At 44.9% G+C, this 25,018-nt stretch overlaps 1 protein-coding gene and 1 pseudogene across 1 annotated transcript; both read right to left on the bottom strand.

The window, feature by feature from the left end:
• TTC38 (tetratricopeptide repeat domain 38) lies at nucleotides 1-22,242 on the bottom strand. The gene is made up of 14 exons (XM_066632178.1): nucleotides 22,140-22,242; nucleotides 18,780-18,857; nucleotides 17,101-17,182; nucleotides 16,030-16,201; nucleotides 12,380-12,553; nucleotides 11,489-11,564; nucleotides 10,637-10,756; nucleotides 8,835-8,894; nucleotides 6,854-6,892; nucleotides 5,219-5,300; nucleotides 3,478-3,646; nucleotides 2,266-2,425; nucleotides 1,014-1,087; nucleotides 1-759 (listed from the first exon to the last, which is right to left on the bottom strand). Exons 1-14 carry the CDS (start codon nucleotides 22,161-22,163, stop codon nucleotides 666-668), a joined length of 1,404 nt encoding a protein of 467 aa, XP_066488275.1. The 5' UTR covers nucleotides 22,164-22,242; the 3' UTR covers nucleotides 1-665.
• Nucleotides 19,767-19,886, bottom strand: LOC136656388 (5S ribosomal RNA; annotated as a pseudogene).
• Nucleotides 22,243-25,018: the final 2,776 nt, after the last annotated feature.

The raw sequence follows: 25,018 nt of genomic DNA, 5'->3' as shown, positions 1-25,018 counted from the left end.
TTTCAAAAGTAATCTAGAAAATATATTCTCAAGTGTACCTTTCATGACATCACCATTTGTAATATAAAATGTGCACAACCACCCTGAATTTAAGATCTGTTTTTGGACAGATACAACAGATCTGTATCCCCCAATCATGGGCTGCAACATAGTTATAATTTCCAAATTATGACAGGCCCTTGTTCACCATTTTAACAGTGCTTGTGCAATGGAACCAAACCCGTATATTCTTACTATGCTCTACGTATAACCATCTTGTCTGGATTCTGTTGCCTGATTCTGTTCCTCTTAATTATATTATTCCTCTTCCTCTTAATTATAAATAATCATCACTGCCATTTCCAGAATAGCAAATATCTTGCTGGCTAGAGGAAGATTCTCTTGCAATCAACTCATACCCCACTTGCTTTTGCTTCTATATGTATGTGAAAAGAGCATCTCCGCAGACACATAAGCAAACTGATCAGAGGCGCACAAGATTAAGAAACATTTCAGAAAGTCGAGGAGTGAAGATGAACCCCTCTAACAGCACATTCCCAAACACCTTTGCTATTTATGATTTATGCAAGGGTGTGAGCCCACAATGCAATTTCCTTGTTGACAGAATAGAAAGCAGGCGATTAATAATGTTGATCAGAAGCTCTGAGCTGTCAGATTCTTAAGAGTCATCCCACTGCATGAATGGCTGTAGCTTTCCGGATCAGTCGCTCTGTCAGTGGTGAATTCGGTTTCAGTTCATCACGTTCTATTAGGAGGCATCTAAGAGAAAGGAAGACGAGCAGAATATGAAAATGTCCTTAACCCGTCGCTGCCCACAGTTGCATATATGCAACAAGGGCCAAATAGGTACACCTGTGGGCCAGACAGTGTGCAATGAGAAGTCTCACACCCCCATCCCAGGCTGACCAGATATCTGTCCTTGTTTTCCTCCACAGACAGATTGTTACATATCACCTTGGTTTTTGAGCAAATACATTCATTCATAATTTTGTATTCAAAAAGTAATAACTCACCTTGCAAGTTTTTGGTTTGCTTTTGATTTGCAGTTTAAAGCAGCATGAATCAGAAACTGGGCAAAAACATCTCTCTGGGAAAAGTTTAAAAGACACAACACAAGTTAATTGTTTGGTAATGGAAAGGGAAGGAAAAGTTGGTCATTCGCTATTTCAGCTTCCCTGAAGGAAAGATGTGCTACTATATTACGTTATGGGGCAAACCACAGTTGTAGTTAAGAACATAAGTACAGCCCCACAGGATCAGGCCATAGGCCCATCTAGTCCAGCTTCCTGTATCTCACAGCGGCCCCACCAAATGCCCCAGGGAGCACATCAGATAACAAGAGACCTGCATCCTGGCGCCCTCCCTTGCATCTGGCATTCTGACATAGCCCATGACATTCATTTGTTTCTATGAATGTCTTTAAACAGTTGTGGAAGTGCAAATTCCAAGCACAAGCATGTTTCGAGTTACTAAGTCAGAAAAAGAACCAATTCCGCCATAACTGAAAACAATCAACACCAGATTGCTTGCTTCTGATTTCATAACCCTTAATGGACTGCCTATTGCTACTGACCACATAGAAGCGGGACAAGATGACATTTCTTGGAGATGAGAGACTGCTTATCTATGAACCTCTGTTAAAAGGTATAGTATAAATGCAGTGATCTTCTCATGGCACACTGACCACTATGGTCTTCACCTGTCACTTCTGAAGTCAGCAGATGCATGAGTGGCAGCCAAGAAGACCAATCAAGAACCCAAAAGAGGCACAGCTGTGGCTTTTTTTGAAGCAGTTACATTGGGTAACCAAGCAAAAATCAATGGTCTACTTCCTAGAGACTCCTCTGGGTTCTGCCGCTCTGCTTCTAAGGCAACTGTCTAGTAATGGTCTGGAAGAGCCCATGGAGGAAGAAGGACAGACAATTCATTACTACAGTTGTCCTAGGAACAGAGCTGCAGAACCTGGGACAGATTTTCAGCAATTTTCAATCATTGTGTTCCAAACTCCTGTGACACACCAGTGCGCTGCAGCACAGTGGTTGGAAAAAATCACTGGTGTACCCAATTCAACGCTTCTTATTTAAATTTGTTTTTTCAAACTCAAAGCTACAACTTTACTGTGCCCTCACCCAGTCCTGATGACACCAGTTCCTCCTGCCAGCTCAATTTCCATCCTTCCCTGTATTTATGTCAGCCTCCCCTGAGACACTGCTGCAGGACCAGACAAAACCAACAACACATTCATTGAACAAAAAAAATATTGACCTGAGCATTGCTTCCTCCAATCTCAACCAGCTGGTACCGAATGGGGTACAATAATTCCACTGCCTTGTCGTAATTGTTATTCCCAAACTCTACAAATGCCTGCAAAAGAGGCAACCCCAGTTTTGGAGCCAAGTTTAGTTCATGGTCTTCACCAGGTGCCCTAGAAAAGGGAAAGGGGAAGTGATAATACAATATGAGATTAATAAGATTAATAAACCAATAATTTCTTGCTGTTTTGCAAGCCCCACTCGGCCGTGAAGCTTCCTGGGTCACCTTCAGCCAGTCACTATCTTTCAGCCTCACCTACCTCACAGGGATGACAAGGACAAAAAGAGGGGAGGAACTATGTACACCACCTTGAGCTCATTGGAGGAAAGGTGGTATAAATAAACAGGACTTGTATCCATTTAATGAAAGCTATTGAGATATAATTATTCTAAGACAGCATTTCTCAACCAGTTGTATTTGCACCACTGGTGGTACTTGATGTGTCTGGTGGCACCCATGGGACCATGATCAAGGCAGCTATGGGGGAAACTTGGATGACAACCATGAACATAAGAACACAAGAAGAGCCCCGCTGGATCAGGTCAAAGACCCATCAAGTCCAGCTTCCTGTATCTCACAGTGGCCCACCAAATGCCGCAGGGAGTACACAAGACAACAAAACACAACCTGGTCCTGGAGCCCTCCCATGCGCATTTTGAGAGCAGGATGAAATGAGCTAGAAGATCTTTAAATGAAGTACAGTTAGTTTCAATGTGGAAATAAGCAACAGGAGAAGAAAACAGTCTCGGGAAGTCATTTAAAGTTAGTGTGTCTGGAGGATTTATCTGAGCATGACTTGGTGTGGGGAGGAATGCCAGGCTCCTGCACTTTAAAGTCTATCATTGCACCACTGCAAACACTAAAATAAATAAGCTTTTTTTTTGGGGGGGGGGGGGGAGAGAATAACTTATCAAGAATAGTAAGACAGGGCTGGAATTAGAACTAAGGCTCTTAACAGTGCCTCGTGCTCTTCCCCCACACCACTTGCAACAGCTTTCCTCTCAGTCTTATGCAGATTCGGAAACTTTCCTTGCTTTTGGAAGCCACTCAGTGCTCTGAGAAACTCTCTTGCACCAGCAGTCATGCTGATAATAGTGCAAAGGTGTCAGCCCCACCACCTGGAGCTGGAGAAGCTGTTCACGCCTAAAACAGTTTTATGCTTACGAAGAACAGAGTTCCTGGAGCGTTTTCAAGAGTTCCTGTGTGGTCTGGTGGTCCTGGGCCCCCAACGAGGCCATCAGAATGTGGGCATCGTTGAAAATCAGGGTGTGGTCTTTAGCGTGCTTCTTGGCCAGCTGGTTGATGCCCTTCCACCTGTCGCCCACCTTCACACCTAGGAATTAGTTACACATATTGAAAAGACCCAACCCAGATTTCAAAGTGAGAAAAACTATAGACTTCTTTAGGCTGCAATGCTATGCACAGCCACTAGGGTGCAGGCTGACTTACAGAAAAATGTGCATCACATCAGGCTGCATGGGAAGTGGGAAACCCTGGCCTCTGAGCGGCCCGCTTGGAGGCAGGCTGTGCAGCATGGCCTTTCCCATTTTGAAGAGACACTTTGCCAACAGACTGAGGCAAAGAAGGAAGGCCCATAGCCAGGGAGACAGACCAGGGACAGACTGCACTTGCTCCCAGTGTCACTCCAGAAGGGATTGTCACTCCTGAATCGGCCTTTTCAGCCACACTAGACGCTGTGCCAGAACCACCTTTCAGAGCGCGATACCATAGTCTTTCGAGACTGAAGGTTGCCAGTAATAACATCAGGCTGCAAATCTGTTCACGTTTTAATCCAGGCAGGACTTGAGTCACTCCCTGACAGTCAAGCTTCCACTTCGGGAACAGGAGCACAATCAGTTCTGGGTGGGGAAGCAGGGGCTGTACCCACATTGAAAGCCCAGGCTCCTAGCTTGGGCAGTGCTTTGGCACCTGGTTTTGAGCCTAGGTGCCAGATCTCACCTATGGTCAGGGCTGTCTCTGTCCAAGTGCAACTAGAGCACCAACCATGCACATTCCTGGTTCTGGCTGCCATGTTGCATCCTGTGGTGACAACTGGACCACTGCCATGGGGTTGCCTTGGAACACTGCTGGGAGCCTTCAGCTAGCCCAGAACACTGATCATTGATGGGGCAGATCCAGCTTGGCCTGAGACCAAGGTCTGGTGCTGCCCACCTGCCATGCTGAACCATGTGCACTATGTAAATTTTCTCTCTTGCCCGTGGGTCACCCCTGTCCCTACCTGCTTACCCCAGGATTGTCCCCTCACCTCTATCCCTATTATACCTTGCCCTGTCCTTGTCGGTTTTCTTTCTGCCTCCAGGGCAATAAAGACAATTTTATTTCAGCAAACATCAGCAGTGCAGTTAACTGGTTATATTGCTGCCTATGTTTTTTTTTTAAACTGCTGTTTTACTGTTTCATTGCTGTTTAGTTATAAGGGGTCCTCCCTCCCCCGTCATAAACCAGCTTGGGCGTTATTTTTCTGACAGTAGGGGTGTCCATGTCTAAAATAAATGAATAGATATGAATCAGAAAGTGCTCTTTAAAAAAAAAAGAAAAAGGAATACATGTTTTTTAAAAAGTAAAAACATAATATTTAAAGGTTATGATTTCTGTACTGATCACTCTCACACTAGAGGGTGCCCTTAACCTAGTCCAGTGGGCACAGAGGTCACCCAGCACAGCAAAGGTGAGGGTGGGAGGGTGAATAAAGAGGGAAGGTTTAGCAGCCAAGCAAATTGTGGGGGTTGCTGTGCAGGGCTACACCACAACAAAGCTGCCCCTTTCTTCCTCTTTCTTCTGCTTAATTCTGTCAAGGAAAGGGAAGGTTACAGAGAGGTCAGAGACAAATGAAACAGGGGCCTTCTACTGAAGTCTTCTGTGAAGTTCCACAAACATCCTTTACCTTCCAACTGCAGTCGATAAAGCATGGAGCAAGTATCCACCACGTCCAGCATGGACCCATTCAGCTGGTACCTGGGAGCGATCTATAAAAAGGAGAAGCACAATTCTAAAAGAACAATAGCCTGCTTAGATTTTTTTTATGAGACAAGTTTCTTGAACTTTATACAGTACCACTGTGGCTAACCTTTGCTCTCTTGAATTTAAAACCAAAGAGTTGTTGGAGTGGTTAGTAAGCAGAGCAGAGCAACACAACCTACTCATATATAGGCTGAACCATGGTATCCATTTCAGAACCCCCTCCCCCTGATACCAGGATCTGTGGCTATGGGGGGGTCTACACCTAAAGCACGTTTTTAAAAAGTGCCAAAATCAGGATTCTTACCATTTTGCAACCAAATCATGCTGAGTTCCAGCACGTCAAGCTGTTTTTAGCCCTGAAAACCTCACTTCCAGGTCATGCATACAAAGGTTCCGGTCTTTTCTCAGGCTTACCTCAGAATGCATCACAATACATTCTGGAGCAAACCTGGGAGAAGAAAGGAACCTAAATAAACAAATAAACCTCAGTGTGATCTGGGTTTTTCAGCACTAAAAACAGCTTCATATACTGGGAAACAGCACAGTTTGCTCATGAAAATGTTAGATGCCCCAATTTTTGCACTTTGTTTTGGAAGTGCTTTAAATGTGGAACCTGGTATCTGTGGTGAGTCAATCCATGAATGTTGAACCTGCAGATTCCACAGGTCCACTGAAAACTCCCCCCTCCCCCTCCCGTTATAACAGCTTCATGTGCTTGAAAACTTTAATGGGGGTGCCTCACCTATCAGGAGTTTGGGAGACACTGGTTAAAGTATACTCAAGATTGCTATATGTAGACTAACCACACCCCAACCCCGAGCACTTTAATCTTCCAGGTTGGGGGGGGGGGGCTCAAATAGGACTGAATTCTGTGTTAAAGCATTTAAATAAATTCTGCACAAAGTAAGCCCAAATTCTGTTACAAACCATGCTGGATCCTCAAATCTCCATATATTATGTCACTTTTGGTGAATGAGCTAAAGGCAAGCACAAATTGTGCAGATTTTGAGTAACAGAAAGCAGGCAGGAGCCACTCACTGGAAAAGGCAAAGTGTCACTGTGCATAAAATTACATGCTGCCCCCACCCTAAATACTACCTCTTGGATTCACATCTGGCCTGCTGCAGATGTTGCAGGCCTTTTCAATGCAAAATTCCCACCTTACTCTGTACATGTCCTGCTATTGCCGCCTTAATAAATTCCCTCCTGCAGGTCCTCTAAGACTTTGGCTGATGAGAGCAAAATAAGTATAGAAGCCAACAAAAAAAGGAAGTGGGTTTCTCAGCGTCTGCCCCCCCACAGCTCTCCGTTCCTCCCCATTTCCAGCAAACTTTGTACAAAATAGTAAAAAATTGCAAAAATAAAATTATGCAAGATAAAAAAAACATTACACCAACTTGTGCAAGGTGCATAGTTTATACAGGTCACAAAATTCAGTTTTTTTGGTCACAAGTCTAGTTATTTCAGTATGAAGCGGAGGGAAAAAACAGCCATGCACAATACAAAGAGAAGCACTGAAAACATTTCAGTTGCAGGTAAGGAAGTGGCTCACACTTACATGAGTGTCATAAATGGTCAGAGCAGCCTCATAGTCACCCTGCAAAGCAAAGAGCACTTCATTTTTATTTGGAGATTTGGAAACAATAAACTCCTACAGCAGAGGATTGATTTAGGACAAGGTTGATTTTTTTTTTTAAAGCATGAACTTTATCAACCAAATTTTCTTATTCCGAAAGCAAGATAAAAGGTTAAAAACATAAATCCATACATATACTGTACACATCCCTGAACACAAAAAAGTAACAGAATGTAAACATAATGACTGTACCAAGAGTGAGAAATCCTTTCTGCATTAAAATATTACCTCCAACCCATCACATTGTGAACTTTGCAACTGCCATGAAGGACCTCTATAGTGAAATTAGATTGTACACAAAAGTCCAAAGAGCAACATGGCCCAACCCTTCCACCACACTGTCAGCACACCGAACAATTGCTTTTGTGAAAGCATATTGGTAAGAGATGACCTTGTCCTATTTGGGTTGCCCCCTGCAGTTTGACTGCAGAAGTCACCACCCATAACAGGAATCTTCAGGAAACAGCTGTTAAGTGTTGCAGCACACATGCCCCACTTCCACAATCTTATAGCATGCTTGACACCACTCACACAGGTCAGAGGCTGAATCCTGTTCTAATGTAACTTAGGCCCAAATTGTAACCAAATTTCCATGCCAGTGGGGCATGTGCTGCATCCTGCAGTTGGGGGGGCAGTCATGGAGGCCTCCTCATGGTAAGGGAATGTTTGTTCCCTTATCTCAGAGCTGCATTGTCCTTAGGTCAGTGCTGGAAGGTTGGTTAGGATTGTGCCCTTAATCTGCTGCGAAGGAAAGTACTCACATAATGTCAGCTCTGCTGGCTAAAATTTAAAGAATCATCTATTCAAGCAGGGTTTGTTTTGTTCATGATAGAGCTCTTTAACACTCCTGAAGTACTGCTCTTCTACAATGAGTTGGAAGCAAAATCCTAGCTTGCCCTGAAACCAGCAAATAATATAGGAATATTCAACATTTTTCTTCTCAGGGCACACAGATCTCTATGGTCTTTGCCACTTGAGATGTCACTTCCAGGCAACTCTTCCTGGTTCTGTGGTTCAGTTTCTAGGGCAGTTTCTACGGTTCAATTTCTAGGGCAACTGTCCTTTGTAACAACTTATCTGTCCCATGGTAGTGTTATGCTCAAAGAAACCCACCAAGTTGTTCTTTTTAGGACATCGGGGTGCATATGACACCCTGAGCCCTTGAGTACACTCAAGAGAAGAACCACAGAAGTGGTGGCATGGGTCACAATATCAGATTCTGCTCCTGTGAAGAGGAAGGGCCCAATCCTATCCAATTTTCCAGGGCCAGTGCAGCTGTACCAATAGATCATGCACTACATCCTGCGGGGGTGGGGGGTCACAGAGACCTCCTCAAGGTATGGGAACGTCTTTTTCCCTTACCTCGTGGCTGCATTGCAGCTGCACCAGTGCTGGAAAATTGGATAGGATTGGGCCCTAATTCTTCACATTCCTGCACAACAGATTCTTTCCAGATCAGAGGGCAACAGTTTTTTCCTCTCCAGGCAAAAAAGAAGCAGTGACCTTGTTCTGAAGCATGAAATACTATGTGAAGAGAAGGGCTAGCGCACTTGATAGTACAACTTGTTTCATATCAGCGTGAGAAACAAGGCTATTGGGCAAATCAGGGAGAATCGAATTAAGGGCACAATCCTAACCAACTTTCCAGCATTGACCTAGCCACAATGCCGTCCCAAGGAAAGATAACAAACACGCCCTTATCTTGAGGAGGCTTCCTTGACTGCCTCCCCACAGTAGGATGCAGTGCACACCCCATTGGCACAGCTGTGTCAGTGCTGAAAAGTTAGTTAGGACTGCGCCCTAAGTGGAAGAATACTTGTATGGTGAGAGGATGGTGGTAGATGAACCATCCAGCAAAGATTTCCTAGGAGATTTAGATACAACGGTTGAACTGTCCACATACCTTTTCAATAAAATATAATGCCCAGTGCCAGTAGTTATGGCAAGCAAGCATATCGCCATCCTAGAAAGAAAAAAATTACAATAAGCCAAGAATCACAACTTTGTACAACTTAGGCTGCAATAAGCTAAAAGCCTTGAATGACACTCGAGAACTCTGTATGAGGGACTCCTAACTGGCTGCTGTAATGGATATGTGCAAAATCCCTTGAGGAGATCGGGTGTGGTGTTCATTGGCCCCTTGCTCTGGCAGGCAAGCATAGGGTTAACCCCAGGGCCTTAGACTGCAGTGAGTGTGCCCCACAGCTGCAGCCACTTGAAGGCAACAGAGCACTCAGGGATAAAAGCAGCACCTGCAGAAAGGAAAAGGGAGTAGAAGGAGGAAAGCTTGGCGATGGAAGGCAAGAGAGAGAGAGCGCGCAATAGTTAAACTGATGGATTAATGACTGTGGAACTAATGGACTACTGGACCTGTTGACTGACTAATGGACAGATGGGCAAATGGACCTCTGAGGATTGCTGGAACAGAGACTGCTGGAGACACTGAGATTGGTGTGTGACTGCCATGCCCAGGACCTGCTGAGGTCCAAGGTGTTGCTGTGGTGGCTGGAGAAGCTGCTAGCAGGAGAGGGGAGGAAAGAAGACCTCTGCAGGTTGAACAGGCGAGCTACCCTGGTGGTGGGGTCCAGTAGTGCAGAACTAGGGCCATTGGTGGAGAACACAGTATAGCTAATTAACTTAAAGTGGGCATAGGCTTTCTAGGTGAAGCTTGGACTGGGGATTTGGCAAAACAGCTGCCCAGGGACAAAGTGCCCAATTCTATCCAACTTTCCAGCACTGGTGCAGCTGCCTGCAACCACAAAGTGAGGGCAACCTGCATGACTGCACCCCAACCCCATCCTTATTGGCACGGCCGCATTGGAATTGGAAAATTGGATAGGATTTGGTCCTTAAATCTAGACCATTTTTAAAAATGCGACTACCAGTGTAGCTTCTCATCTCAACAATGACATTTTGCATAACTTGCACAATCAGTCTTTGCAAGAGCCCTGCAGGGAGGCCAATACTATATGCCCATTACCAATGAGAAAGCAGATGTCATCATAGCTTACTCAGTGAGTCCATCCTTGTGGCAAAACCTGAGCCCAGCGCTTTCTAGCTTATAGTTAACATTTTAGCCATTGCATTACATTGGCTCTCAAAACAGGAGGTTTACCTCATTACTTCATTTTTTTCAGATTTATATCCCACGACAGCATACAATAAGAATGTAATAAAAACCAAGGTTAACACAGTACCCAGTTCCCAACAATAGCAAGAACAGCCCCAAAAAGTAAACACATAATCAGTAGTCATACACACAAGACCCAGCACATCAGCCAGCTGTCCCCAAAGCTCTCTCAAATAGAACAGCCGAAACTTCACTATATAATGCAGGGGGGCTTTTAATCCTGCAGTATGCATCGTCCCAGAATATTTACCATAAGGCTTCAGGAGGCCAATTTCTTCTCTTCCCTAATCCCTCTGGGTTCATTATTTATTTTTCCAGGCAACATCCTAACTTTTTGCGCCTTGACTGTTCTCTGCCTCAGTATTCCATTTTCACAGAGCTCTTCTGGGGGGTTTAAAAAATAATTCTTTCAATGAGTGAACATACCCATCTGAGGATGGAACACTCCACTAGGTCCCTCGCTGCTACAGAGAATATCTGTTGCAGAAAGGTGGAAGGAGGAATGAAGACGAGGGGCTTCCAGCGGGTGAAAGTGCAGGCAGTCATTTCAGAATGCAAGATCATAGGAGGCTTACCTTCCAGTTGTTCTCGGTTTGCTTCATAAATTCCAGCCCGCTCTTCAGGTCTCCTCTCATTTCATTGATATGAGCTATGGAATGGACAGACCACGCATCCGTCTGGTTGATAGCCAAAGCCTAATACAAGAGTGAGAGGTGGGTGGGTGGAAAGTGTACTCACTAGGGCAGCGATTTTCAGTGTTTTTTGTTTATTTCTCATAGCACACTGAGCTCTATGATCTTCTCTATGGTCTTTGCCTCTTGTGATGTCACTTCTGGGAGACCATTCTGGGTTCTGCAGCTCTGTTTTTAGAGCAACTGTCTGTAGTAACAGATTGCCTTACTCCACCAGCTCTGCAGCAGATAATTCCTTACTTACAGACAGGTGCTCTAGAAAAAGAGCCTAGGACTGGAAGAGTTTTTCAGTGGTTTTCAGCTGCTGTGCTCCAAACTCCTGTAGCACACCTGTGGATCTTTCATGGCACACCAGTTGAAAATCACTGCTCCCCAGCAACACAGAACAAATCCATTCCATATTCTACTTCAGAGCTTCCTGGATATCGGTAGACATTGGTTTGTCAATATCTATAGGAAAGACAGGTTGGATGCCCAATTAAGGAGCAGAGACCAAGAAAATAATACGGCTTGGGGGAATGAACAGAAGACATGAGGGCCCTTTGCACCCACCAGGTCCCAACAGTATTAACAGCCTGAACATTTTAATGATGTTGGTAAAGAATCTTCTTTTAATGATTCAGAAACTACATCCACAGCCCAATTTACCACCTTCTCACTTAGAGCTTCCTTCCAAAATTAAAGCCCCGTATTGCTTATCAAAGTCTGGCTTTTCCTTTTTTCTTCTTCTTTTACCTCGTAGGCAAGTTTCTCAGCACGATCATATAAATTGGTTTCCAGCAGGCCGAAGGCATACATGCCTTTCAAATAGCTATCCAAAAAAAGGTGAAAGACTTTCAGAATCAAGGACATTAATTAATGTTCCAAATGAGACTGTTATACTTTATAAACTTTATAAGAACTTCGAAGTTGTGGTCAGTTCTTGCTAGAAATTAGCAAGTAGTAAATTAAGTCTGTGTAGTAAATCAGTACCATCTTGTCATACGTGAGAGCAAATAGCACCTAATGGCTAAGAATATGAGGTGCAAGTTGGGAAATCTTGACAGTCACAGATTCATTGGCTGGCCTCTGAAAGAAGTCCTTTATTCTCTCAACCTCAGGTCTCATAAACAACATTATCAGGGGCATAGTCCAGGGGGCACAGAGCTGTGGGACTTCACCTACATCAGAGCTACATTTGAAACAGTTTTTGAAAAGGACCTTAGCTGAGAAGACGAATCAGACTCAACAGGAGGTAAACTGAGGAATTTGCCTAGGTTCATATCATAATGTCAAGGGCCAGCAACCAGCGTGCTGCGAAAGGGCTATACGTGTGCCATGGGAGTTTGAACACAGTGGTTGTCTGTGGAGGTAACAGAGGAAGAGAGACAGACAAATAAGGATTTTGCCCTAGACAGTTGCCCTAGAAATAGAGCAGCAGAACTTGGGTGGGTTTTTCAGCAATTTTCAACCGCTGTGCTCTGAACTCCCGCAGCACACCTGCTGACCTATTCGTGGCAGACCAAAATGCCATGGCACCCTGGCTGAAAACTACTGAGCCAACACTTCTTATCCAGTAGTCTTGATTTTGAGTCTTCCCTGGAATCAGAGAGACATGCACGTAACAGCAGGGACAAACGTACTTACCTACTAAGAGGAACATCTGGGGTCCAGTGACTATAGACTCGGGCAATGGAGTCTCTCATTTGAGTCTGCTGCCCCAAGTAAAAATAAGTATCGTGGGCCAATTTGATTGCTAGCAAGTCAGTTGGGTGGTTCTGTAGAATTTGTTCCCAAGTGTCACAAGCTCTAGGGAGCTGCCTATGGGGAAGAAATTCAAAAGGTCAGGCACACAGAAGGCTTGTTAATAGCCACTTGCTAGGACACCTTTAACAGGTAAAAATTTTCTTCACATAAATAGGAAGATAAGTTTTTTTGGTGTTGCTATTTTCCTTTTACACAGCAATGATTAATGCAGAATGTGCATGTAGAAGACTATTTTTATATGTATAGACTAGTATGGACTTGTTTGCAAGCCTTGTTCATAATGTTATACATCAGTGTTTCTCAAACTGTGGGTTGGGACCCACTAGTGGGTCGCAAGCCAATTTCAGGTGGGTCCCCATTCATTTCAATATTTCATTTTTAATAGATTAGACTTGATGCTGCCCTGGTATGTGACTGGATTTGGAGAAATGTTACAGACCTGTATTTTTAACAAGCTAATATATCTATTCCTTTAACAATGATAGTCAATGGCACTTACTCCTGGATAAGTGTAGGTAGGATTGCAGCTGAGGATTGTTAAAAATATTCCTGCTTGATGATGTCACTTCCGGTCATGACATCACTTCCAGCGGGTCCCGACAGATTCTCATTCTAAAAAGTGGGCCCCAGTGCTAAACGTCTGAGAACCACTGCTATATATATTTCAAAAGAACGAGCTTGTACTCCACTACATCAGAGGTTCTCAAACATTTTAGCACTGGAACCCACTTTTTAAAATGACAGTCAGTCATGACCCACCTAGCTTTATGAGACTTTAAAAAAAATGATGATTTTAAAAGAAATATTTTTATGTTTACAAGTAATATTTCATTTATTTGCAAAAAAACTTGATCCATTTCACATAACGAGGCAGCCCTAATGAACAACCTCAAGGCTTGAGAGGTTTAGATATGTGACCCAGCCTTCCCCTGTCCCCACCACCTGTCTTTGACGGACTTTATTTGTCCCCCTTTGTTTATACAAGTTTGCAAACTTCAGGAGCTCAGCTCTTTGCGGGGCACTTAGCAGCTACCTGAATTTTGAATAGCCTCAGGGCTTGAGGCAATCAGTTATCTGATCTTTCCATCACTTGTGTTTTCTTTGGAGGCTCTGAGGGACCCACCAAAAATTGGGTCACAACCCACCAAGGGGGTCTGGACCCACTGTTTGAGAACCACTGCACTACACCAAACACAGCCTACTAGCCAAGTAGAGCAGGCTGCCAAATACTTGGCAACTTTTCTTCCATTCCCAGTCAAGCAGCAAAACCAGGAGGGTTTATTGAACTGCTGGTGAGCTGCTGGACATAGGCTGCTGGTCTTTTGCCTTGTGGGGTCATATGTCGTGAAGAACATGGTGGGAACAGACAAAACCACCTTATACCAGAGCAGTCAGAGCATTGGTGCATCTAACTCAGTACTGTCAACACTGACTGGCAGCAGGTCTCCAGAGCTTCAGGTACAAATTTTTCTGTCTTACCTGAAGATGCTACAGATGGATGGCCCAATCCTGTTGGGCCCAACTACCAGTGGCACGTGTGTTCCGCTGGCAGTGACTGCTGCAAGCGAGCTGGAAAGTCCTTTCTCGCAGCACCCCGAGTAGCATGATGCCAGAATGCTATGGGAAGGCTGGAGCCTTCCTGCACACATCATTGGCTCTCTCACCCACCCCACCCCCAGAGGTAAGCCAGCTGGAGAGGTGGGAGGAGGTGGGAGGAGGGCAGGATGGGAACAAGGAGGGGCAAAACTGGGCAGGGAGGCTCCCAAGGGAGTAGATCTGGAGGTGATGATGTGTGCCAGATCTTATCCTCTCCAGCAGCTGCCTCCCCGCCCTCTTTCTCCCCTTGGATTTGCGCTAGTGAAGTCACTAGCACAGGTCCAAGGAAACTCATTGCAGAGCAGAAGGCTTACACAGGCGTAAGGGGATTTAAATGTCTTTTTTTAGCACAGCCACACCAGTGGGGGGTGGGGGGAAGGCTAGGATTGGGTTGTGAGTTTGGGACCTTCTACATACAATGTATGTGCTCTGCTATGTATCTTTCACAAACATAAAACAGATACAAATAGAAGGACCCAAAGAGAACCACTGCGGCCTCTAGATTCTGTAAAACTGATGCTGGTACTTTTAAATCCATTTAGAAACTGAAACAACTGAGACAGGGAGAGCTACCCCATTAGTTAAACACAGTGCTTTTTTTGTAAATAAAAAGGTGCAGGAACTCACAACTTGTTAATCTTTTATTGATTGATTGATTGATTGATTGATTGATTGATTGATTGATTGATTGATTGGAGAAATAAAATATTTTTTATGTGCTTCCCCCTAAAGATGAACTTACTTCTGAGTAGACATGCATAGGATTGGGCTGTCAATCTCCACATCCCCTTTCCCCCTAGCTATTTTTTCTACACATGGGGAAAAATACTGTACAGGTGCACTTGTAGCGTGTAGTATGTAGTGTGGCACTACTTTGAGGAGAGGAAGCAGTGAATGGATTCTGAAAAATGGCTTACATGAGTTCCATGTAGTAAAATTACTCTAAGCAAATGTGGGAGTAAGAACAAAAAAGGAATTCTTACATGAGGGGTCCTTAGGTGCACATAGAAACAGCTACATTTGCAAACAAGCAATTAAATATGGTTTAATTCAGGTATCAGAATACTCTGTGTCTTTGGGAAGGCGCTTGGCATGCAATTGTATGTCCTCTGCTGCCCTGAGCAGCTGCTGTGCATTGCTGGAGAGGAGCTGCAAACGCTGGCTGGCGGAGGGCATGCTTGTGGGGGAAGGACGAGGAGGATCTCTGGCAAGGCTGGACAGCACGTTGTACACATGTAGAATCCCTTTTCACCTGCCCTTAGCATGTGAAAACAGGTGCAGATATATATCTCTGCCAGGATTAAGAGCCCAATCCTAGGTATGTCTACTCTGAAGTAAGTCTTGTTCTAGTCAATGGAGCTTACTCCCAGGAAAGTGCCTAGGATTGCAGCCTAAGAGCCCAATCCTATGCATGTCTACTCAGAAGTCCACTTTAGTGAATGGAGCTTACTGTGGATAGGATGGCAGCCTCAGGGAAGCAGAGCGTGGGGGGAGGGGAGGCGAGCTGGACTCAGGCGAGAGCTTGGAGATGGGGGCAGGAGGGGGTCGTTGTGCTGTCAGGCAGGGGTCAGGCGCCCGCCCACCCTGCACCCCCCAGCACCCACCCAGCTAATGCCTCTATTTTGCTCCCCGCCTCTTGGAATGCCTCCAAAGGGGAGGGGCCCCTGGAAAAAGGTGCCGGAACTCCGTCCCCCCGCGTTCCATTAGAAAAAAAGCCCTGGTTACACAGCGGGTGAATTTCAATCAAACAATGAAAACCAAGTGAGGCTCTTCAGAATACTACATTTCTTTAAAAAAACACCCAACCATTAAGCTAAAAATCATTATGCTTCAGCCCATAATGCTGTTTGGATACATGTTTCTAGAGAACTAGACTTTACTTGAAAAGGGCCACAGAGCCGTCCATCTTGACCCCCTACAAACCAATGGCTTACCCGCTAGCAAAGAGCTCCAATGCAGACACGTGCAACTTCTCCCGCTCAGTCACCGACTGAGACTGTGAAAGGGCCACCATTGTCCTTATGGCACTATCTAGTTTCTTGTCTAGCCGCACTGAAGAGCCAGTGCCAACCAGAGCCAAACCACTGTCAATCACATGTCCCATGACTGCAGACAAAGTCAAACGTAAAAAGAGATTAGACAAAATTATAGGTAGGTCTTTACGCATAAAATTCTAGGCTGAGCCTAGGAAGTCAGTTTCACACTGAGGATCTTATCACAAATACTTTGCATCATACATTTCAGCATGAAGTGAACCTTTATAACAAAAACAGAAGCTAATATGCTAGTAAAATGTTGAGCAGGACAGGACAGCCACAAACACCAGGTTAATTGGCCACTCTCCCCACTATGTGACCACAAAAGAGCAGAAAAATGTACATAGTAATTACAAAGAATGGGAGGTAAAATATAGAATTTGGAACTCATTGAAGCTGAAGATCAATTCACTTTCTTTTTCCAGATTTTCATTTTTCCATCTCTTTATCATCATTCAACAATGAAAGGCTAACAATACAAACCATAAAACAATGTTCACCTTTTTGGAGTCATCAAGTTGGCACAGATAATGAAGATGAGATGGCAAAAATACTTTTCTCAAAAAGGATATCTAGGAATCCCAGGATGCTAACAAAAACTCATACAAGCAATTTTCAAGTTCTCTTCTATACTGATCATAGTCAGTATAGCCATGGCTTACTTCAGAAGTATTATTATTATTATTATTATTATTATGTAGTTCAGTATCTCTCTGAACTACACACATTAAAAAAATAAAACATCCAGACTGAGAAAGAGCCCTGTTTTAACACAAAGTTTGCAAACCATTATTGTGAACATTGATGGATCCTAAAGGGACTAGTTTCCACTGTCCTCTTTCATCTTTTCTTTCTGTGGCAAGCTCTATATCGATTTCAAGTAACATGGTTGTATAGTCTCTTCTCCTTGCAATGTAAAATGTGAAGAACAGATATAATTGATGACTGTACAACTCTTGCATTACTTACTAAAATTAGGATCAGCAGCTTTCATTTTTGCGAGAGTTCCTTCAATGCCTCCGAGACTTTTATCATTTGTCCAAGTTGCATACTATCACAATATTTAAAAAAAGAAGCTTGTTAGGAATAGAAGTTCTGTTGTTCTTCACCTTCTGAATTATGAAACTTACACTCAGCAGAGAGCACAGGCAATAAATAGATCTTCAGCTTGCTATCCAAGGGCAACATTCACTTGGTCACTTCCTTACTTCCATTGATACTTTCTGAATTATTAGTCAATTCTGGTTGTTTCACCAAACACAAAAACCAATTAGTCTGATTACACCACCCTTTGGGCCGCATTGACAAAGTCATTTCAGATAACTAACAGCTCTCAAACAAAAACAGTATTTCTCTAACTCAGTGTTTCTCAAACTGGTAAGTCGCGACTCACCAGTTCGTGTAGAGGTTCCCCCGTCCCTTTAAGGAGCGGGAGAAGGGGAGAGGCAGGGAAGCGATTCCCAGGATCGTGCCCATATGGGGGTGCAAGGGGGGTGCTTGTGACTTTATGAAGACAGGGCTGCAGCAGGCTGCAGAAAGTGGGGGAGCCCTGCGCAGCACTCCGGAGCTGCTTTGCGCCTGCTTTCTCTGAATGTTCCAAGCCTCGGGGAGCGCTGTGCAAGGCTCCCCCACCTCCTGCAGACTGCTGCAGCCCTGTCTTCATAAAGTAAGTCACAAACAGACCCCTTTCGCGTTGCTGTCCTAGTCCCTCCCCTGTAAGAACTTACTGAGGGAGTAAAGGTCCCTCAAAGTTTGAGAACCACTGCTCTAACTACTACCCACCTAACTACTGTGATTAAAAGTCAGACTTTTTTCACTTTAAAGACCTACTCATGGAAGTATTTCTACAAACATGATCTTTAAAGATTCCAGATTGCATAACAGCATAATCCTGTAAATGTTTACTCAGAAATGAGTTCAACTATGTTCAATGGGGCTTACTCCCAGGAAAGTGGATACAGGATAGCCTACATGACTCATGACGGATAACATCTTGAAGCAAGTTCATGGTGTCCAGGAATCCTGCGAGTTCTCCTGCAAGTACCACCAGATACCACCTCAAGCATCACTAGTGGAGCCCGTATCACTGGTTGAGAAACACTGGACTAATCGGTTCTTATGGTTGGTAAAACAACCAGAGTTGACTGAATGCCTAGAAGTATTTGAAAACAGCATTATTGTTCTGAAATGGCAAAATGCAAAATTTAACAGAGTTTTGTTGCACTTTAAAAACTGACAGATATATTGCAGCATAACTTATGTAGAGGTGTTTGTTATGTAGAATTTGTGATATAATTGAATAATTCAATTATTTGCTGTTTTTGCATTGAAGGTTACAGTGTAAACCTGACAGTAAACCTGATATTGATGCTTTCAGATTTTGCAGGTGTGAATAAAAACACAAACACTTCTATAAAAGTTATGCCACAATATATCTGTCAGTTTTTAAAGTGCAACAAAACTGTTTGCTGCAACAATCTAGCAAGTCTAACCCTCAAGAAATTCTTATGTTACCTCCCAACCCCACCCCAAAAAACAACAGTATGTGGGAGGGGGAACTGCACTGAACATTCAAGCAATTAGGCAACAAAAACATTAATTCTAATGGCTTGTTTTAATTTCTATTAGTCTCCTGTCCATCTTCCAACCTGAGTAAGGGTGGCATCGAACATTTTGCAGGCCTCGTTGCTTGTGGTTGAAAGGACAAGTCCGGCATCCTGCCATGCCTGCAAAATAAGTAAATACAACATTGTTGATTTGCTCTCTGATCTAGAGATATAACACTCCCAAGAGATGGAAACTTCAAGGCCACAGAAGAAAAACACATTTAAACAGTTTTATTTTCACAAAAGCAGAAATGTAGGGAAAAGTTAAAACATAAACACTTAAGTTAAAACTTTCTCAAACTTTATCAGTTTTATCAGAAAATAACTTATTTTCACAAGAGGTTTATACGAGATTTTCTGAGGCATGAAGAAGCTGTGGAGGAAACCAGAAGTGCCTCTAAGATACCTTCTGAGGTGCAGGAGGTCATGGGCTGCTTCCATTGGGCTCAGAAGGCCTCTAAGAGGCACCTCCGGTTTCTTGGCAAATCAAAGGCTCTAAGAGGCCTTCTGAGGAGCGAGGAAGCGGCACACGGCCTCCTCATTCCTCAGGACACCTCCAGAAGCGACCAGAAGGCACATTTGGTCACATCTGGAGGCCCTCTGTGGGTCTACCAGCTGTGGATTCAGAACCCACGGTTGGTCAAATCCATGGATTCTGAATCCGTGGATAAAGGGGACTCACTGTATGCAAGCAGTGGTTCACAGTAAAGGGCATTCCACTGTTGACCTGACCAGGAAACAACCCTGACCTCAACCTAATAGAAAATTTGTGGCAGAGTTTGAAAAACCTTGTGCAAATGAAGTGTCCATTAGGATGATGGTTGGCAACCTTCAGTCTCGAAAGACTATGGTATAAGCCTACAGCACCCGGTATTCCCAGGCGGTCTCCCATCCAAGTACTAACCAGGCCTGACCCTGCTTAGCTTCCGAGATCATGGTATAAGCCTACAGCACCCGGTATTCCCAGGCGGTCTCCCATCCAAGTACTAACCAGGCCTGACCCTGCTTAGCTTCCGAGATCATGGTATAAGCCTACAGCACCCGGTATTCCCAGGCGGTCTCCCATCCAAGTACTAACCAGGCCTGAGCCTGCTTAGCTTCCGAGATCAGACGAGATCAGGCATGTGCAGGGTAACAGTTGCTGTCAGTGTCCATTAAATAAAAGGCAGTTAATTAAGGTCATAATTGCTTCCTGGCACCACATAATACCAAAGGTGGAGCTTCAAACACTTGTTGGCTCAATGAGATGTCTCTGTGCTGCTGTTTTAAATAATACAGGCTACTTACTAAACACTCAAAGTAGATTTGTCATGGTTGTATTTGCAGCACAACATTTTTGTACTGCAGATATTTGAATTCTGGTTTTTTTGTACTGAATTCAGCATTAAATTCTCTTTCAATTGATATATAAACATTTGCATTTAGCTCCTACAAGCCTGCAAAATTGTGCGATATGAAATTTTCAGAAAATTTCCACAATTTTGGCCACTACTGGAGAAGAGAAAACGGACAAGAGCAATTTATAGCACAGATATGCATTTTGGCCAATGTTTGTTTCACCTTTGCATGACAAAATTTTAATTTAAAATTATTATTATTTAAAAGGGAAGTATTTACAAAAGCACATTTCTATCCAACCACATACAGTTGCACTAGGCATTCCAGTCGATTATACAAGACAGCCATTTAGCAGCTAAATTTCACACAGCAGTCTAACTTTCTCTTATGAATATTATCAGTCAGTATGTCCATTTCTGCAAGATATCAGACTTGTTGCATATTTATGTTTCTGCTAAAGCAAAAGCACATTTTTCAGATAGCCTTACAGTACGTCAACAGCCCAAAGTGACATTTTAACCGGCTGATTCCCAATCAGAACAATCCCAGGCATGTTTACTCAGAAATACACCCCGTGAAGTCCAATGGGACTTCCAGTACTTCCTGATGAGCCACAGATTTTGGGAGCCATTTTACAAGCTACAATCCAGAATGCAAAAGCGTGTAAGGAATGCTATCATGTTTCAGGCAGAAACCTTTGCACAGACCCTCGCTTGCTTCTTTGCAGTTGGTTCTCAACTTTGTCCACCTTTCCAGCCATGCTTGAGCTTGCACATTTCTCCTAAGATGGAACTAATTTTGCCATGCTTGTGTCACCCCTCCTGCTTCCATCTTAAGCCCCTGCGTGCAGAAGTCTTGGCTCAGCCACACATTATGCAAGGAATCCATGATTAGAATCTCATGAATGCTTCCTGGGTAAGTTTTGATGAATCAGCTGTTCCAAAGCGTGGCTGCTTTGAAGATCTGGAGAATGGCACCCAAGAGACGGGATGTTTAATTGTAACCGACACCTGAAACACACACACCCCCAGCTGATTTGGGATTTCTACCTCCATCCCCACACAGCTAAAAGCAGCTGCTGGAAGGAAATTTAGACGGAGGAGAAAATCATCAACACTCTTTTCTTGATCTTCAAAGCAGCCACAGGGGCTGAGCGCAGGAGACAGAAATTCTCAGCAAAGGCAGAGATAAAGCAACCCATTTTATCATGTGCAGGTCAGGAGGACCATGCATTTATCTCCGACTACCACATGTGCTCCAAATAGTGTGGTGAGGACAGTCCATCATCCAAAGAACCAGGACAGTGTAGTGGTCCTGGGTTGGACTTAAACCTGAAAGATCCAGGTTCAAATCCCCACTGACTTTAGGCCAGTCTCTCTCTCTCTCTCTCTCTCCCTGCCTGCCCTACCTTGCAGGGTTGTTGTGAGGACAAAAGGGGGGTGGAGGAACCATATACACAGTCCTGAGCTCCTTGGAGAAAGGGAGGTATAAAATATGAAAAAAATAAAATAAACCAACTTCCAAAGTTGGCTGTGTGTGTGTGTGTTGGGGGGGGGGCATCTAATGATCAGGTTAGGGAGACTTACTGGGAAGCAGGGGGAGCAACTTCTGAGTAAGCACCACTGACAGCCCAATCCTATGCATGTCTACTCAGAAGCAATTTCCATTACAGTCTGCATGGCTTACTCCCAGGTAAGGGTGGATAGGACTGCAGCTCTCTCTTTATTGCTGCACCAAACACAAATCTGCTGGTTGAAAAGGGCTCTCTGCTTTGACTGCTCCAAAGACTAAACCTCTGAGCATGAGCAGAGTGCCCCCCCCTTTTTGCCCCACCACCTGGTGGTAACCCACCTTGAAGGGACTGCAGAGGTGATCTTGGGACGCGTGGCTGCACAGAGGTGAGCCGGGGAACGGGGGAGGCGCTTGCACAGCCCCCCTGCAGAGCCCCCCTTGGCATTCCCGACCCCCTGCAGAGCCCCCCCGCGCTGGCACTGCTGGAGGTGCACCCAAGGGGCGGACGCAGCTGCTTCCCAGGGCGAGCCCCCAGCCCTTGCCCGCCCTCACCTGACAGTCCCTCCAGGGTGCCATCCTCTCTCTCCTGCCCGGGCCGCCTTCTGCGGGCTTCGCTCGCTGGCAGAGCCCCAGCCCGGCTGCCAACGGAGACGCCCCTGCCGGCCCGGCAGCAGCCGAGAGCTGCAGGCGCCACCTGGTGGCCGTCTCGGGTCCGACTGCTGTGCGCGCAAGCGAGCTTGTCTTGGCTGAGCAGTCCTGTCCCTGTGCGCGGGTCGGGGGGGCACAGCATCAACGCAGAGCAAAACTGCGCCTGCTGCCCGCCTCTGCACACTCACCTGGGACTGGGAGAAAGTCCCAATGAAGTAAATGGGACCTGCTTCTGACTAGAACTGCACCCCCTTTTGCACCCCTATGCAACCTTTAACACCCCCAAGCACCCCAAATTCCACTTAAGACCCTTAAGGACCCCTTAAGACCCCATCAGAAACCTATGGACCCTTTCATGCTCCCTTCATACCCTCTAAGAACCACTTCATACCCCCTAAAGCCGATTTCATACCCCCCTTTGAACCTCTTATAACACCTTACAGACCTCTTTTATACCCCTAAGGACAAATTACTAATAATAACAATAATAATAACAGGTATTTATATACCGCCTTTCTTGGTCTTTATTCAAAACTTTATTCAAGGCGGTTTACATAGGCAGGCTTTATTAAATCCCTTATTAAATAGGGATTTTTACAATTTCAAAGAAGGTTCTTTCTTTCAAGAACGACTACATTCAGGTGTTTCATTCCGATCTGGCTTCACATTCTGGCCTCCATCCTCCCACGCTCAGAGCAGATGGAATTGCTCGGCTTCAGCTTGTCAGCTGCTCCAAGGTCGCACGGTGCCGGTGGCCTCGAACTGGCGACCTTGTGGATGTTATCTTCAGGCAGACAGAGGCTCTACCCTCTAGACCAGACCTACTACCCCTAATGACCCCTTTATACCACAGAAGGACCTCCTAATATGCCCTAAGGACATCCTAATACCCCTTATTACTCCCTAAGAACCCCCATAAAGATCTATTAATACCCCCTTATGTCCCCTAAGGACTACTTCATACCACTAAAAACCCCTTAATACCCCCTACAGACCCCTTCCTTATACCCCATATATACCCCTTTAATTCCCCCAAAGACCCCTTGCATAACAGCATTGGCATCCTTCAGTCTCGGAAGACTCTGGTATCGGCTCTGAATGGTGGTTCTGGCACAGCGTCCAGTGTGGCTGAAGAGGCCAATTCGGGAGTGACAGTCCCTTCCACACTGGGAGCAAACATAGTAGTCTGTCCGTGGTGTGTCTCCCTGGCTGTGGGCTTTCCTTTGTCCTAACATTCCAGGTGCCCAGCTTTAGGGCAGGAGTTTTCATTTTTCTGTTGCCTTGTGCAGAGTTGTTGATCCACTTGTCGGTTTTCACCCTAAACCCCATGCGCCCCATGAGGTTAATGGACTGCGGCAAGGCAGCAGCATTTTGGCTATTGGTAAGGCACACCATGCTGTTGACAGGGGCTCACATCCCCCAATGGCCCTACTAATAAATGACCTCCAACTCCCAAAGCACACCTGCAGACATTTGCTGCACACTGATTGAAAACCTCTCAGTTAAAGCCAAAAACACCCTGAATGTGAATTGCTGAGTACTTTTGCCCATCCTTAACTACTGAGACTGTCCACGAGTAGGTGGCGGGCCCAGATCCTGCACTCCACAAGGAATGAATGAGCCTTTCATTAATGCACATCCAAGCAGGTAGGTATTTGAACTTAAAAAACCTAAGGCTGATGAAGTCAATGCAACAATTTTCTTCTCATGGCACAATGACCTGTATGGTCTTCTCGATGGTCTTCACTTCTTGTGACATCACTTCCAACTTCCAGGAAACCCATCAGGGTTCCGCAGCTCTGTTTCTAGGACAATTGTCTGTAGTAATGAATTGTCTGTCCCTCTTCTTCCGCTGGCTCCAAGAAACAGACAATTCTTTACTACAGACAGTTGTCCTAGAAATGGCCGCAGAATCTGGAAGAGTTTTTGAGCAATTTTCAATCGCTGTGCTCCAAACTCCCTTGGCACACTGCAGACCTCTCATGGCACATTGCTGGTCAAAAATCAAAGGGGAGCCCCCACAGGAGAAGGAGTGCGGGTGTGTGGGTCTGTGAAGCTGCTAGCATCTAATACAATTGTGCAAGCAATGAATTGGCCATCTCAAGGGAGGAAGAGCACAATTCCAGAAAGTTGTTGAGAATGTTGATGCGGTCCCGTCCCCGTCCCCCCCCAATTTCCTCCTTCCTTTCTTCTCCTTTGCCTGCCTTTGAAACATTCCCCTTTGAAACATACCATATGTGACCTCAGGCTCTCTCACCTTGATCACCACACTCAGTGCATTGATACTATGCTCAGCCATGACACTACCCTCTCCAGCTCTTGCACTGCCTCACCTGGCAGCTCCCACCTGGAGACACTCTGGGGACTGCCAACATAGAAGCAGCCAACCAGCCCATCACTCAGGCAGGCCGTTTCTAGGTCTTAAAGCCTGGAAGCTGCAAATACTGTCAATAGGAATTGTTACTACCTGCAGTTTTGGGTATCTGTGGTAGGTCTTGGAACGTATCATGGATATGGGGGGATATGGAGGGCCTACTGTATTTATTTATTTTTGCACAGTATATCCAGAGCAATCGGGTTGTGTTTAAATGTTGAGAAGAGCCAGTGATCCAGCAAGATCAAGGAACATTTGGATATGCTGTTTCCCAAATTGAATGTGGTTCCTAGTTGCTTGGGGCAACAGTAAAAAGATTCTAGAATTGAAACAATCACTGTATCTAGGATGGTTAGTGAGGTTGAAGCTGCGACATCCAGTCCAGCCAGGATTCTTTCTCCCGCCCAAG

The sequence above is a fragment of the Tiliqua scincoides genome, chromosome 6, assembly GCF_035046505.1.
Source record: "Tiliqua scincoides isolate rTilSci1 chromosome 6, rTilSci1.hap2, whole genome shotgun sequence".
NCBI classification, from domain to species: domain Eukaryota; kingdom Metazoa; phylum Chordata; class Lepidosauria; order Squamata; family Scincidae; genus Tiliqua; species Tiliqua scincoides.
Note: the sequence above shows the minus strand (reverse complement) of the source record. Positions and strands in the feature narration are given on the sequence as shown.